The 16530-nt window shown below is 37.5% G+C and overlaps 1 protein-coding gene across 5 annotated transcripts in view; it reads left to right on the forward strand.

The window, feature by feature from the left end:
* TASP1 (taspase 1) overlaps positions 1-16530 on the forward strand; it is a 78651-nt gene that overhangs the window by 17985 nt on the left and 44136 nt on the right. For 3 of the 5 annotated variants that reach the window (XM_017818957.1, XM_017818959.1, XM_017818958.1), the window contains exons 7-8: positions 2690-2769; positions 12999-13105. In XM_017818957.1, coding sequence (XP_017674446.1) covers positions 2690-2769; positions 12999-13105 — 187 coding nt within the window. The remainder of the gene's footprint in view (positions 1-2689; positions 2770-12998; positions 13106-16530) is intronic. The other 2 variants (XM_017818960.1, XM_017818962.1) reach the window with 2 other exon arrangements.

A 16530-nucleotide genomic window follows, 5' to 3' on the forward strand; every position in this document is an offset into this window, starting at 1 on the left:
TTGTTTTTTGGGTTTTTTTCCATTTAAATATACAAGGATTTGTAATTGCTTCAATTCTACCGTATTTTGTGCAGAATATATAAACTGTGTAACTTGTAGGGCTGTGCACAGTCGAGGAAGTGCCTGGAGTGAACGAAGACTTGCACCCCCTTTTATCTCTGTTCTGTATTTCTTCAGAACAAATTCTTCTTTGTATCAATTATTTCAGAGTGATTTGAGCGAATTTGTTACATCCAGGATTGCCTTGACCACCTTTAATGAACCAAACCACCTTCTGTTCAGCTTGGTGTGACCTGTCTCCCTACAGCCCCTATTAAATGGTCGTGTTTGGAGCAAACAGCACCAGGAAAACCAAGTTCTTGGAGAAAATTCTCTGAAAAGACCATTTTAGAGACCTTTACTTGCATTTTCCATGAATATGGTCTAGCATGCCTGGAACTGGAAGGCATGTGCAAGCACTGGCTCCTTGCTGGGAGGATGTTTTCATCTTCTGTGTGTTCTGTAACAACTACAGACTACTCTGATATATTTGCAAGAAAGATCTTTATATCTTATTTGTGCAGAACCAGCTCTCAGAGTAGCAGAGAACAAACCCATTCATGCTTTGTTTATGTTTTTGGGGTTTTCCCCCCCCTTTTGGAAAATTGTATTTTGAATTAGCCCAAAGGCTTTTGAAACTCAGGGTGGTTTTGACTGCTTTCTATAGAGCTTTATTCCCCCTTCTCCCTCGCCCCCAATAAATTAAGCTTGTCTGTACATTTATTTTTATGTACAGGCAACAAAGCACTGAGATTCTGATGTTATTTGTCCTGTAAACAGTTTATTTTAACTTTTCTATGATTACACTGAATAGTTGAAAAAAAGGTGGATGATCTCTGTGGTGTTATGGAGCCTCAGTGAGTTTTCTGCTTCAACTAATCTAACTGTTCTTTGGGACCAGAAGTGCAAATACTTCGTGCCCATCTTAAAGAAGGAAAGGAATCTAGGAATTAAGGACTGAAATGTGAACAAAGTAAAAGTCATATCACTTAAATTATGAGACATTCTTGGGTGCTTTTTTGCACTCTCATGATTACGAGTGACTTTTTCTGTGTTTTTAAGTATTAAAAAGGCAATTGTGAGACTGTTTGTAAAACACAATGTTTCTGAGTGACCTGTGCTATATATTACCACATATAAAACTCCTAATATTTGAGCTTGATGCTTTCTCTACTTAACCTTCCTGTCTGTGTAAGTTGTTTTGAACTGCAAGTGCTTATTTACTTCCCAAGAATGAAGAAAACTTTTACTCTAAAGACCAAAACCACCTTCTTTTAGTCAATGAAGAATACCACTTAATTAGGTTTGGCTACAGTTTGCATTTTTCTCTTATGTTAATGAAAGTGCCAGGTTGTTTTTTTGAGCACTCACCTAATAGGAGATACTTGAGTTCTCCCAAGGTACCCAATAACTTATGCTACAGTATCTTGCAACAAGAATAATTCTTATCTGGAGCTGCACTATCAATGGTAAGAAATATGCATTTAATAAATTCAAATTCTCGTCTGGATAAGCCTTTTTTTGAGACTTCCGTATGGAAAGACTGGACACACCTCTTGTGTTGGTTAAATCATAGAAAGATAGAAAGTACCATCTTAAAATACTACATATTGGAAGCTGCAGGTGTCAGATACAGCACTGTCAAGAAAACTTCCAGCAGTGTTAATGCCAGCAAATTTGCTGTATGAATAATGGTCTCAGAAACTGTAGAACTACGTGGTCCCAGGGACTGTTTTTTTCGTAAGTCTGGTATTTCTGTAAACTTTTCTAATTGCTGTAAATCCTCAGTCTTTACTTCTCATGTCCATTAAGCAGTTGTGTTATTCTTAACTTCATAGCCCACTTTTGAAATAAGATTGGAAATAATTGTCCTTTATTGTGTTACACAGCATCTTTCTGGCACTGTCTGGTTTCCAGCTCCTACATCCCCTTTTCAGGCAATAAGATGAATTTTTTTAAGGGCAAACAACAGAGATAATTGAGGCTTGCTTTTTTTTCCCTCTCCCTAAGAATTCCATGTCTGTGTTTTGCTCTCACTCATTGTCACAGCAGTGTGTGCTTTCTCACCACTCTAAAGTGTTCAGTAGTGATTAGAAAAAAAACTACTCAGATGGTTGGGGTTTTTTTACAAGTATATTAAAAATTCAGTAGGCTAGTTTCATTTGCAAATGCTTGATAAAAACTCCATGAAATAGACCTTAGTCCTTCTAAATAAGCTTAATTTTTAGCCTGTGTTGTACTTCTTGAAATACTTCTTGATATTCCTGTTGCACTGGCTGACTTTTCCGGAAGTACCATTCTCACCTCATTCATCCCATGTTCTTGGTCTTCAAGATCTTGCTAAGTTGTTACAGAGAGCAAGAGTCTTAGACAGGCTTGGTCCTGTTTTAGCTGCAGTTGAAAGCTTGTGCTATTTGGTAATGAATTTCAAATTTAATAGCACTTGTTTTTATCCAGTAATAAACCCAATGTCAGAGCTGCATAGTCATTATGAAAATACATAAGGTTGCCAAGTGTAATTATAGCTGACAGTTCTATGAAACATAGCTTACAATTTAAAAATGACCAAACCAAATAGGAAAAGTAATTGCAAGAAAAGGGGGATTTTGTTATATGGCTTTGTTTAAACTCCCTCTTCTGTGTCTCCTAGCTTTTTAGTTGGTGAAGGAGCTTACAGATGGGCAGTTGATCACGGGATACCCGCATGTCCTCCAGGTATCATGGCTACAAGTGAGTAAACTGGTGGTGTCAGTAGGAAGAACAGGACAGAGTAATTTTAGATGGTGCCTCAGCTTTTGTGGTGCACATCCATTCACTGTTCCTAACATTCCACTAGCTTTATGATGTTATGGTATATAAGGGTGGTTTAAGTTTACTAATTTAAGTATCTAAATAGAAAAAACTTTGAACTGTTACTTCAGCTGCATTTTAGCAACATATAATTGAAGTGGATCTGTGATTCTAGGACTAAATCCAATGATGGACCTATTTTTTTACCAAAATGTAGGTTCTTTAACAGCTCAGTCCTGCAGGTCTCCAGTTGTGATCCATCTTGGATCCTAAAAGCATCAGCTAGCCATGTATCACAATTGGGCAGGTGCCAGTTTGACTCTCAGATTCTGTAGTTACACCCATCTCTGAGTCTTTGTCCAGAACTGCTCTGGTCTAAACAGGCTGTCAAATTAATTTGCCTTTTCTTTTAACCTAGATAGGCCTCACTATATGATGGAATAACCCAGCCCAGAAAACAGACTTGGATTGTGCTGTATATTAGTAGTAGTCTCTTAGGAGAGCTTTTTGTCTTAAAATAAAAGAAGTGATTATGTTATATTGATACACCATCTATAAACTAGGCTACAAATCAGTGCACTTACCCATGGAAAGGAGGATGTGGCTCCCCTTCCTTCCCTTCTCCAGCCCCCCTGCCTTTTGGAAAGTGCTGTTACTACCCTGTAGTTTGTTGCAGGGGTGAATGTGCCCTGTGCTGCCTGTTGAGGTTATGCAGGAAAAATCAGAGGCCATTACCCAAAGGAGGAGGACACAGAAGATTACAGAATGTTTCTTTATTACTACTTAAAACAGTTGACTGGTCCCTAAGTCAGAGACTGAAGCCCAGAACTCCCGTTAAGCCTTTTTTTGGGTCTAATTCTAAATGTAGATAAATATCTAGAAATTGCAGTTCAGAGTTGCTAATACTCAATGCTTAAGTGTAACCCCTGGAACAGTGGCACTGTTTTACTTGATCATGCCAATTTTCATACATATTCATGGTACATTTCATTTTGAACAGAAAGGTTTCATTTCTGGCTCCACATGACTGAAACTTTTGCCCTATCCAGGTGCTGTCCAAAACAGCATTTGCAGAACAACTGTTGGGATCGGTTAAGCAGAACATCTTTATTTCTATGGCTTTAGAAAAAGTAAAAACACTTAAAGCTTTGGGATTTTTGTGTTTGTTTTTTTGGGTTTTTTTTGCTTTGTAGGAAAGTAGTATAGGAGATGCTTTAGAAAGGAGATCTCCTAACTAATTCTGTTTGCATGCACAAGTCTCCATTGTTTCTAGTACCAGTGTGTTTCTGTTGTGACAGAGATGATTAGGTTGTGACGTTAATTGCCAGATGATGCCTCTCCTAGTTAAAATGTACCCTGGTCAGAGCAAATCTACATGTTGCATCTTAAAAATAACAATGACTACTGCTACTTTGGTTTGCCTGATCCAGACTATGAATTTTTGTTGGAGAAACATTAGAAGAATAACCAAGCTCCAAAATACCACTTTTTTTTTTGTCTACTCAGTGCATTCAGCATACTTCTATTTAACAAAACAATTTGCATCAGAACAGTTGAAACAACTAGGACTGACAAGTTAATTTTGCAGTATAATCATTAATGGTAGTGTTTCTTGTTTCTTTTCTTTTGAAAAAACAACAGAGCAGCAAGGAAGAGCAAACAGAAACGTGAAAAATCATTTGTAGAAAATGTTATGATGATTTCCATCCCAATCCTTAGCAAAGCTAGTTTTGTGTCACATTGACTTCTCGTCAGTGGGACTGGAAAGTAATCGTGTGACAACATGGGATTGTCAGAGCTGAAAAATTGGAAACTCACAGGTTACATGTAAGAAAGCTAAAGATTTGTCCAATGTGACCATGGAAGGGATGGTTAGATACCTTAAGAAAAAATTAAAGAGAATGTTGTTTCCAAGCAACCACAAAGAGATGTCATCTGAAGCGAGCTGTTGTGTTAAATAATGTAACAAATTTCAAATGAAGGGAGACCTTTCGATTGTGCTTGCTACAATTGCTGTGGTAGAGTTTGCATGGAGAACTGGGGGTAAATTAACTGGAAATTCCATGACTGATGAATAGCTCTGTAAAAGAAGAGCTGAACTAATTGCCAAACACCAGAAGAATACATGTAATAACTGAATTACAAAGAAACCACACCCAACCCCCCAAAACCCTAATCCAGGTTTAGACGTGTTCTTATAGTACGTATTAACAGGAGGAACTAGGAGCATGTTTTGGCTCCTCTGCACGTGGAAAATATATTCTTGAAGTTGTGTTATCCTGTCTCCCTTTTCCCAGACCTGAGATGGGAAGAGCAATGTTCCACATGCTGTAAAGCTGGGACTGGGGGTCGGTTTGCAGGGATGGGGCTCACCCCGTGGTCAGTAACAAAGAAAGTGGCAGGATTAGCTTTGCCATCACGCTCCATAATTCCCTCAGAACTATCATCAAAGTATCTCAGCACCAAACTGAAGCATGTTTTAAACCACTTTACTTGTTGAACTACATCAAGGTTATGTCAAGGCTCACCTGCTTTGTCTTCTCCAGTTTGCCAAGTATGTGAGGAAATGGGATTTCTACCGTCTGTAGGAATCTGGTGGCTTTCCGGTGCACAGAGTGGGTGGTTTAAAATAAAACAACACCTGAAATGTGATCTGCCTGTATTGCCCACAGCCTGCAAGGAAGCTGAATTTATTAATTCCTGCCTATACTAGAGTCTGATGCCTGCCAATACAGAGCCCATACTGGCTTATCCCAGTGCTTTCTTACCCTGTGCTAGTGAGACTGGTTTGAAAGTGTAATCTAAGTGCTAAGAGTGGAATTACAATTTAGAAGTTCTAAATTACTGCATAATGCAATCTCTTACAAATATTAAAAATACACTTTAAATATGCAACGTTTGAGGTACATCTTCAGCTGCCAGTATCTGTGCCTGCACTAGTAATAACCAAAACACTTATCTGAAATTGTCTGTTCAGCCAGTAGTAGATGCTAATTAGTTGATTTGATGAATTTAATGTGGTGTAAGACAGCATCTTTTAGTGCTTACAATGTTAAGTGTTTGGAGGGAGAGAGAAGGAAGGCAACTACTCATGCAGCAAATTTGGAACTGTGGAGGTGAGTGTAAGCACTTCAGTAAATTGTTATGTAAGGACAAAAATAGCTGCAGTGGATCCACATGATTGGATACCTGGAATCCAAGAGTAGCCACAAATTATGCTTAAGGAAGAATGTAAGAACAGAGCAAATATATACTTCACTTCTTCTATCCCCTATGTTATCCCAGACTCTAAATTCCTGACTCCTGAGTGATTCTGGCATACGTGGAGGCAAACAGTGGCGTTTTCTGCCATGAGATTGTATTAGTTTCAGTACCTGCAAAAAAACTAATTCTCATTACTTTAAGACTTGATGAATAAAAGCTGCAACTTTATTGTCAGGTTTCTACTGCAAATCCTTCTTTGGTCAAGTCCTCTTACTACCTTGAATAACTTAATGTCCCCAGTAAAATCACATCTTGTTGAACAGAGTCAGTGCTACTGTCGGCTGGTTTGGAATTCCACTTGTAACAGGCCCTTTATACTCATACTTTGTTTTCATTTTTTAACCAATTGTGTGCATGCAAGGAAATTCCCTTTTGTCTTATGGCTCTTGGATTCTTTAATTAGGGAGAGCCCTTTCTAGATAAGTGTCATGCAGACTCTTATACTTCTAGTGACACCCTATATCTCCCAGCCCCCCAGTATTGCCTGTCTATCCTCCAAACCCTCAAAACTCGCCCTACTCCCAGTTCTCTCCTCACTTCATCATTACTGCATTAAGAAAACCATTTGCCATATTGCTGGAACTGTGCTATGGGGTCCAGTCAGTGCCTCAGGGCAGGGGCTCACACCATGTTTTGTTCCATTGTTTTTAGGGGGAGAATGGAAGTGATCTGGAGGGAAACTCAAGGGTTTAGGAGGATTTGATTAGGAATCTTGATTAATTTGAATACATGATGTAAATCCTCCCTGGATTTGTACATAATGTTGTAGTTTCACTTGCCAGTCTGAACAGCCAAGTGCAGCCAAGAGAATGGCTGTAAGTTACCCAGGAAAAAAGTTGGGCCAAAATACCTGGAAGATGCTTTGAATGAAAATTTCCATGGTGCAGGAAAGATTTCTTGATGGAAAAAAAAGATTTCTTCCAGGAAGTACTAAGAAATGGTTTATCCAGCAGCAGTTTACCCTGAGTTCTTGTTAGGAAGTACAGATCTATAGAGCAGTGCTCTGAGAGAGGTAGGTTATTTTTTTTAATATGCTTTTGATGACAAGTGCCTTTTTTTCCCATTCATGTTGCAGTCTCTGTCGAAGTGTGACAACATGGGAAGTAGCACTAGTAGTCTTTTAGTCCCAACACAAGCCTAAGTGGTGTTAATTTGTCATTTAAAATAGCTTTGTTAAAATGAAATTTATTTTCATCTGCCTGTTTTCATTTGTGCCATTTATTTTAGCAACTGCTCAACAGAATTCTTCACAGGATCATTTGAATTCCTGTGGGTTAACTAATTTGCTAGTATATTCCTTTTTAATTTTCTTCTCTCCAATAGTTGCATTCTCTTTTAATATGGAATAGAAAGATAAAATGCAGAAAGCTTTCTGGCTCTTTCAGTTGACTCTAAGAACTGTCTGCCAGGGGGTGCTATATGATTGGTCTGTACTTTAAAGATTCAAAAATATTCATAGACTTTTCTTAGTATTTTCAATTTACAGTTTGCTTTTAAACAAGGACTGCTGAACTGCTTACAGGTTGCATAATAATTTTTAATGACTGTAATAGAAACCTTGGATATGGTGTTTGTGTTCCCAGTGTAACCAGGAAGGTTTGAGTATCATCCTGAACTTGATTTGCAGTTTAGAGGTGCTAGAAATTTGTATTTGCTACTTCTATATTTGGAACTTAATTGTTCGCTTAAATATTTTCTGAATCTTTGTTTTAACCTGAAAGTATGGAAGGGAATAGATGTGGTAAAAAAAGCATGGAGATTTTAAGGAAACATGGGCTTTTTCCTGAAAATGTTTTGCATTAACTTTGGGCAAGAAATGATAGTGTGTTATAATAAACAGCCTGTCAGCTACAGGCCTGTTTAAAGTACACAGGGCTAGAATTAATTAGTAGATGTGTATCAATAGTACCATTATTTAAAGAAAAATAGTGCCTTAGTCTTGCATTTTTTTCTGTATGTACAATTCGGTAGTTTCAAGGACTTCATGAGTAGAACAAGTCTGATTTTCTCTCTAATAATTTTTCTCTTACCTCTGTTCTCTGGATCATTTCTGATGGGCTTTGAAAGGTGACTAAGAAGAAGTTCTGAAAAGCTGTGTAGAATGGGAAGTACAGTTGTCTTTCATTTACTTAGTCACTGTATCATTATCTCATAGCACTGTCAAGATTTTTGATTAAATTTTTACTTGTATGTAGTGTAACAGCAAAAAGAGTTAAGGGAATGATCAGAGTGCCAGCAGCATTAGTACAAGAGATGAGTAGATGATGTGCAAGTTTTATATCAATCAGGTGGCACACAGATGACATCTCTGAACTGACTCAGAGACTAATGATCTTTCTTTTTCTTCCACTGACCTGCTTGGTGAAAATTATTTTCTCATCTCTTTCTGTTATGTGGTGATAACATTGAAAAAAGCCTGTGAAAAAGCTGCATTTATTATCTAACCGTGCTAGTTTAGGAGATGAACCTTGTGCTAATTAACTGTGTAATGAAGGCCTTGTGGCCCTTTCTCATCAGGGTACCCAGGAATACAAAAACCTTTTGATAATGGGAACATCTGTAACAGTCTTAGCTTTGAGCACAACGTGCCTGGGAGATTTTTCTTCTGCATTTACAGATAATACGTCATATTCTCAAGTGCACATTCTGACAACACATCCCATAATACCAACCTCTCCTGCAGGCCAGGGGTGTTGAGCAGGAGCTACTTCCACCTGTTCTGTGCTCAGCCACTGAACATTCTCCACAGGGAGAGAATGTGGAGGACTGGGAAGGTGTTTTCGGGTCCTTGGTGATTATTCAGTCGTTCTTAAAGAATCACCTCATGCTGCATTGCAGGGACATGTGATAAGTGCCATAAATGTGAGACTGAGGTGCTGAGCTTTTAATAGTACTTTTGTTTAATAATATTTTAGTAGTTTGGTTAACAATATTTAGTTCTCTTGTCAGCTGTGAAGTCTTTAATCTGGATGAGGCCTGAGCATGGCACTTTAAGATGAGCAGACAGTTATTTTGTAAAGCTATGGGATTTTTTGTCCTTTTTTTTTTATTCTTTCTCTCCTAGCAGCTCTGAAGTAGTTTTCTTTATGCCAGTAGGTGCATAAATGAGGGAGCAGGACAGAATAGCTGGCTGTATTCTGTGGCTCCCAAAACTCATCTCTTCTAAGCATGAGTTTGAGCATCCATGCTGTTACTGGGTAGGGATTGCTGCCAGGGATTTTTATCTGAAAGCACTTACTTGATTTGTAACTGAACTTTTAATTTCTTGAGCACAATCAAAGAATGTTTAACTAAATACCTTTCCATAGATTTCCAACAACAATACCTCTGGGCTGTGAGTCAGTAATTTTTCAAACTAAAATTCCATTTGCTCCCTTACCTCCCTTTGTAGCTTCCTCCCCAGTCAGTACGCTCTGCCTCTCCTACTTCCCTTTCTCCTTGGCCCCAGGTAACATCAGGCTGATGTAGCTATATTGCATTTGTTTTAGGAAAACATGCCTGTCTTCATCACTGTTGTGTCCCTTTCCTCTTCTCAAGCTTGGAATATGCTGTCTTGTTGGAGAAGGTGAGAGTGGTTTTTATACTGTCATTAAGGACAAGTGGAATTTCATAGCATCCTTGCACCACAAAGTTGAGGTTTTGTTTTAGATTTAATGTGAATTATGAACTCAAACTGTGTGTAGGAATTTTCCTTCTCTGTGTACTACTTAATTTCAAAATAAATTTGCAGTGGGTTATTTTTCCATGTTGTGTGTGCATTGTCAACTAAGCATATTTGAATCCTGGATTGTATTTTAGTCCATGAAATGTTTTTTATTGAACTTAAAACCCCATAATATATTCTCTGTCAAGGACCAAACATAGAGGATGTTTTCAGAAAACTCTAATTTCATCTTTCATTTGTTTAGTTTGAAGCTCACTTGGGTTTTTCAGTTTCTTTTGTCACTAGTAGAGCAAGACAAAGCAACCAGAGTGCTGCTTGTTTTAGTGGCCTTTATAGTGGTTTTACATAGGTAGAACATCACGAACACAGGAGTAAACTGAGGGTAGGCAGCCTTTCACTTGCTTTGGTCTTTATTCCCTTATTCTGGAGAGAAAAATTCAAATTTAAGATTCAAGACATTTTATTTTTAACTGAGGTTGGGCATAACTATGTCAGAGGAAAAAATTGTTCAGTTTTGATTTATAAACTGCTCCTTTATTTCACAGATTTTGGGGCACTTTAGAGGTATTAGCTGGTTTATCCTGCTAAGAGGAATTAATAATTACTGGTAGTAATTATTTTCTTTTTGATATCAAAAGGCCGTTACTCATCAGTCCTTGCTAAAACAAAATCTTCACCTTTCAGATGAAAGTTAATCCTAATAACTATCCTGAAGCTGAATGTAGTGTGAGCACAAGAATTTCCCTTCTAGGGGATATCTGACTAGATTGACTTTTCCTCACAGGGTGGAAAGGTCTGATAAACTGAATAAAAGTGAAGAGTATGAATTAATACATTATTTGTTTAGACCTGAGATTGGTCAAATACTGGAGCAAAGACCCCGAGGAGTCGTGAAATCTCTTATCTCTGAAGATACTCAAACTTGACAGGTTTTTATGCAGTCCTTTTAAACTGGATTTGTTTTCTTGGGGCGAGATTGGACTAAACAACCTCATAAAATCTCTTCCAACCTACATCATTGTATGTTACTAGAAAACTTTCTTCATCTGCCTGTCTGACCAAGATAGATAAACTTCCTTGTTAATAGTGACCTGGTTTCTGCCCTGTATTTCCCAACTTACTGATACCAGTTTGAATTAACAATACACATTAAGAAGTTACTGTTCACAATTAGATCCTCCAAAGCAAATCTTCAGGATGTTTTTTGTTGTGGAAAAACGGAATGTTAAAGCCCAAGGTAAACTCTGAAAATTAATTGCTTAGCAAAGGACTGAGGACTTAAGTGAATGAAACAGGATAAATACTCCAAGGAGTAGTTGGAGTGGAGTTGCTAAGAGGCCTTATAGCAGCACTGTGCAGCTGGAAGAGCAGCTTGGAACTAGTCCATGTCTCCTCTACATTTTGAACTGGGGAACATGCAAATAATTCAGAAGGTTTCAGGACACTGCTAATATTGGGTTCTGGAGTGCAAGGAAAGCTACTCATGGTCAGGTTTGCCTGTCTGGGCTCCTGCACCCTCCTGTTTGTTTTGCCTCTCCAGATACACCTTTTTTATGACTTGGCAGGAGGCAGTGCCAGCAGCAGGTAACAGGCTTAGGCATATTTTTCCCGGTGTAATACCTGCTTTTGAGGAGGACCAAGGCCACACACCATTCCTACTCACCCACACTGTGGCTCTGCCCACGGGTATTTGCTGTGCTTGGTGAACTCACGTCAACTTAGAAGTTCTCCTGTTTAAAAATTCTGTTAAAAACAATGTCCTGGCTTGGTTTATTTGGGAAGCTTCTGTTTAACAAGTTCTCAGTTCTGTGTGAGGCCTGTTATTTATTTCTCCCCACTCCCAATTAGTCCTTGACTAAAATGGTTCTTTACCTGCTCCCCCTTATCAAGTGTTTGGGTTTTACCTCTTGGACCTCATTTCAAATGTAGAAATGTGTTGTCCAAAGTAGCTGCATTAATCAGCTCTGTATATTAGAACAAGTTCCTTTCTTGGTGATGGCAGATTAATATGTGTTTGCAGTTTTAAGAAACTGGTATTCATTAGGTTTTTGGAGAGAAATGCCAGCTTTCTCATTACTTTTAGGTTATGTACTTGAATAACTGTGGGTAGTTTAAGGTCCAGTTTTATATACTTAAAAACAGGTTTAAAGGAGAGTTCACTAGGTGAATTTGGCACCTGCATGGAGAAGTTTCAAAGAAGTAAAATGCTCACTGTCTGTTACTTTGAGAATTGTAAATGAAAGCTTTGTGTTCTGCTGGCTCTGCAATATTGACTTTATTCCTAGACTGTTCATGCAGCTGTTCCAGTCTTCTGAATAATAGTGATGTAGCTATATTCAGAATTTCATTTAAAATGCCATTTTTTGAAGTTTAAGTAGAAAACCTTCCTTGTGTAAGTCACAAATTCAAATTACTCTGCCCTCCCAATAGCTTGATTTGGTGTGATTAAACAAGTGACAAAAGACATTTTTCCCCCATCTCTTTACATTTTACAGAGAATGTTAAAACAATCTGTACATAATATAGAGTCAAAACTAATTTAAACTAAATGTATCAATATATGCAATTTTTTCATGAACTGAAACTTCTAAAATGGGAACATGTCATTTTGGTCTCCTAAGCATAACAATTTTATTTTTCACTCCACTTTAGAGAACACTTCCTTTCTGAATGTGGGACTTAGATGTGGAAAATACATGTTTGCCTTTTCAAGACCTAGGTGGTCTTTAGACTGTGTTGGATTATGGAACATAAAACTATTGCTAGACTATTGTGTGGCTTTAAATATATATGGGTAAGCATACACATATGCAATTAAGGTAATAAAATAGTAGCCTAAGTTTATGGATATCAGAATGAGCTCACATGGTATCTATTTACTTGTCAGCAGTCAAAAACAATAATTTTAACACAAGCCACTTATTCTGTTCCTTTCTGTGCAGTGCTGTTGCTTTGCCAAACAGAGAGATTTAGACCAGCACAGCTTCCATGTGTTCACCAGTGTGTTTCTGCGAGATATTTTATTCATCACTGTTGCTCAACAATGGTAGAGCTTCTTAACTTAGGAAAAGATGTAAACATTTTGTACTGAAAATTAAATACTTAGTTGTTGGCTTTTTTTATTGATGCTTTTTGCGTCAGTGAAGAAGTGGGGGATATGTCCTTCAAAATGTCAACTTATCAGTATTTGCTTAAATTAAGTAAACTTTACTTAGTTATTGCTTTTGAACTATTTTTATAGGGTTTAGTTTAGCAGCTTTTAAGAGGAACAAGAGGAAGCTGGAGTTGGCCGAAAAGGTGGAAACAGATCTCATTCAACTAAAGAAAAGAAGACAATCAAATGAAAAGGTTAGCTCCTGTTTCACATTCTGTTGTGTCATCCTAAACTTACAGCTGACTGCTAATAAATTTGTCATATATGATAAGTAAGATTATGCCTCAGATAAGTAAGAAGTAGCCTCAGAAGCCACTTCTCCTTGGCCATCCCAATGTTTAGATGATACAGTGATAACTTATTGCAATTGAAACTTTCTGCCTTGCTGTTTTGAAAACCATACCGTACACTTTGTGCCTTTGTTTATGCTAAGAAAAATACTTTTGCTCGTTTTGAACTGGAAATATGACAAATGTAAACACAAACAGATAATTATTTACCAAAACGTTTTCTTTAGCTTGGGATCTCTGTCACTGTTTCCCACTTTTTAATGTTTCCTGAGCGCGCTGCATTATGGAGCTGGAATTGGTGAAATTTGAAATATCAGGTAGGTAAACATGTGCATCTGTGCATGCATCTAGCATTGACCTGGCCCATATTACTTGTGCTACAAAACTACCAGGATTCCCTCTGTTGCCCTCCTAGTTTGAATGTAGAGCCTTTGTTACCTGTGAGAATGTCAGTCACAGTATTTGTGTTAAATGAGTATAGCTCATTAAATTAAATGCCTGTGCTTTATTTGGGGCCTGTGGGCTTTTCAGATTGGCCAGTTTGATAAGCTGTCTGACCAGTGTGTAGGTATAAATAATGTATAAATCCCAGAGAATTGACAAAAAACTGTATTCTCTGTAGTCCATGCGAGTGCAAACTAGTGATAAATTCAGCAGTTTTCTTCTGTGTTCTTAGACTAGAAGTTTTCCCTAGCATGGTGCTAATTTTTTGATTTTCAAGGAGATAAGACCTGTAAAGAAAGTAAGGATTGCAGGGGGTGGGGGAAGTTAGTTACTTGTTTGGAATCTTCCCTGTTTACTTCACACACCTCTTTGAGAAACTAAATGTTGAAGTGTAGCTGAGGGAGGAGGGGTCTCTGTACAGTATTGATGTTCATGTAATAAGGGGCACGTCAATGCTTGAAACAAATGCCAATGCATGAGCTTACCAACCTGCAATTTGAAATTTCAAGGGCTCCAGAGTCCTGTGCAGCACTTGTGGGAGATCCCCAAAGGCCAGTGGTGGTAGGTAAAGGAGATTATCAAATAGAGCTCTCTACTCGCTGGTAAGTAATCCAGTAACACCACACACTGGGTTTGTCAGCTTGCTGGGCACATACTGTCTGTTTTCCCCTTCAGAAAATCAAATTAACAACAACAACAAAAAAATAGAATAATTCTCTCCAAGCTAGTGGAAAAAGGTCATTTAGCAAGGATGAGGCACGTGATTTGTCATCCCAAAACTCACACTGCCAAAACTGAACTCTCAGAAAAGGTTTAAAAAGAATTAATTTAGAAACATTTAAATATTTGAATAATTAAAAGTCAATCTTCTTGTCAAAGCTAGCCTTTAATTGATAGATAGTCATGTAACTTTTTTATTTGCTGTTCCTCTCTGGAGCTGCAGAATGTCCTTTTCGGCAGGAGTTCAGGGCTGTTTTATTATCTAGTTTGACTCTGTGCTGCAGCTGAGCTTATGTCCCTCTGTTACCAAGACTGCAAGCTGGGAGAAGAGCAAGGTAGAAAGGATGTTAACAAAGGTGAAGTTGAAAGGAGATCATAACAAAAAGGCTGGTGTGGAGAGGTAGTGTTGCATACCAAAAAGACTGAAATTACTTGGAAGTTTTAGCTACTGTTAAATGTCACCAGCTAAAAAAGAAAATACACTTTTAAAAATTAGTTTTCAATAAAACTCTCTCTCATTCAAGAAGAATGAGAGACTATTTAAATTTGTCAAAGCTTGTATGGAAAAACTCGGCAGTGTAAATTACTAAAGGACTTTTATTTCCTGACTAAATGGAATTTTCTATTTGCTCTGTTTTTCATTGTTGACCCAATGCAGGATTTGCAGGGGGTTTGTATGATTGCACACAGGAAGATCCAGTAATAACTTCACTATTTTGAAGGTATAAAAATTTAGACTTCAAGTTGTAGAGTCTTACTAATTTACACAGTTAAGAAATAATTTTTGTGTGTGAATTAACTAAACAAACTCATAGGGGGAGTGACTGTGATGTGTTCATTCAGCCAGATGCCATTCTCGAGTTCTTCTCCCCAAGCACCAGTAAATACCAGAAGTAAATGTTTGTCTTCTTACTCTGAGCCTGTCTTTTACCAGAGGAAATTGTCATTGAAAAAAACTTAGAAGAGTTTGGCTAAGAGCCCTAATTTTATTTTGCCTTCTACTATTACAAACTTCTTTTACAGCTCTGCTGAAGTTACTTGTAAGAGGAGTTGTCCTCTCCTTTATTTCAATAAGTGGCACTAAGAACTTCCAGTACACATGATTTTTTTGGTATAGATTAGTGTTTATAAGTTAGTATTTTATAGGCTAGTTATTTAACTCCATAAATAACATTATTTAGTTTGAGTTTTAATAAAACTGGTTTGGTTTTTATCTTGTTTAACGTATATAACCAAGTATTTGTACCCCAGTTTGAATTATATGAATGGAATCAACAGTTTCATGGTCTTCAGCTACTGTATTAAGACTGAACATATTTAGAAAATGTTTATGTGCAGGTAATAGTAAGTGTAGCAATCAACTATGGCAGTCCTACTCTGTCTTATTTAATGTTGCATTTTGAACAGGAATTTGAATTTTATATATTTCCTATTCCATAAAAAAGAAAGAAATTTTCCATCCCACATTCGTGCTGAAATGGCCTTTGATAATAATACTTCATAGACTTCAGAAGTACACTTCAAAATCCATTTAATATGGGAAAAGAAACCTGAATACTTTTCATTCATTCTAGTGAAAACAAAACCAAACCAAAACAACAGAGCTCATCTGTGGAAATATGACATGAAATAATTCCCTCATCTTGCGTGTGGAAGTCAGACAAAATGTTCTCTTTATACACCAAACTACTGTTAAACTGGGAAGGCTGGGGTTGTTCGTAGAGCTTTGTATGATTAGATGATTGGGTAATAGCATATAGATGTTAATTACTTCAATCTGATTAATTTGTTATTTTGTCGGTTATACTCATAGATAAGTTTTGATGGTAATTGTTCTGGAGTTCTGTGAGAAAAGGCCCTGGGTGTAGAATCTTCTAGTGGGGACTGGGTAGAGCTCTCCTAAATCGTTAATTCCTTCCTTAGGGGCTTTTATAATGATGACTGTTTATGGGGTTTTTATGTGCAGAAAAAGGGAGGGATGAGATTTCTAAAACACTTGACAGAACTCTGCATTTGTGCAGATGAGCATCTTCCTGCTTTGAATCCATGTTCTTAGCAAAGTTTGAGTATTTGGACCGTGGTTTCATGAAATTAACTTCCTTTCCTGTCACAAGGTGCAAATTAATTAAGTAATGTGAGGTCTTACTTTGCACATTGACCTTTGG

The sequence above is a fragment of the Lepidothrix coronata genome, unplaced genomic scaffold (genome assembly GCF_001604755.1).
Source record: "Lepidothrix coronata isolate B3197 unplaced genomic scaffold, Lepidothrix_coronata-1.0 Scaffold71, whole genome shotgun sequence".
Classification (NCBI taxonomy): Eukaryota; Metazoa; Chordata; class Aves; order Passeriformes; family Pipridae; genus Lepidothrix; species Lepidothrix coronata.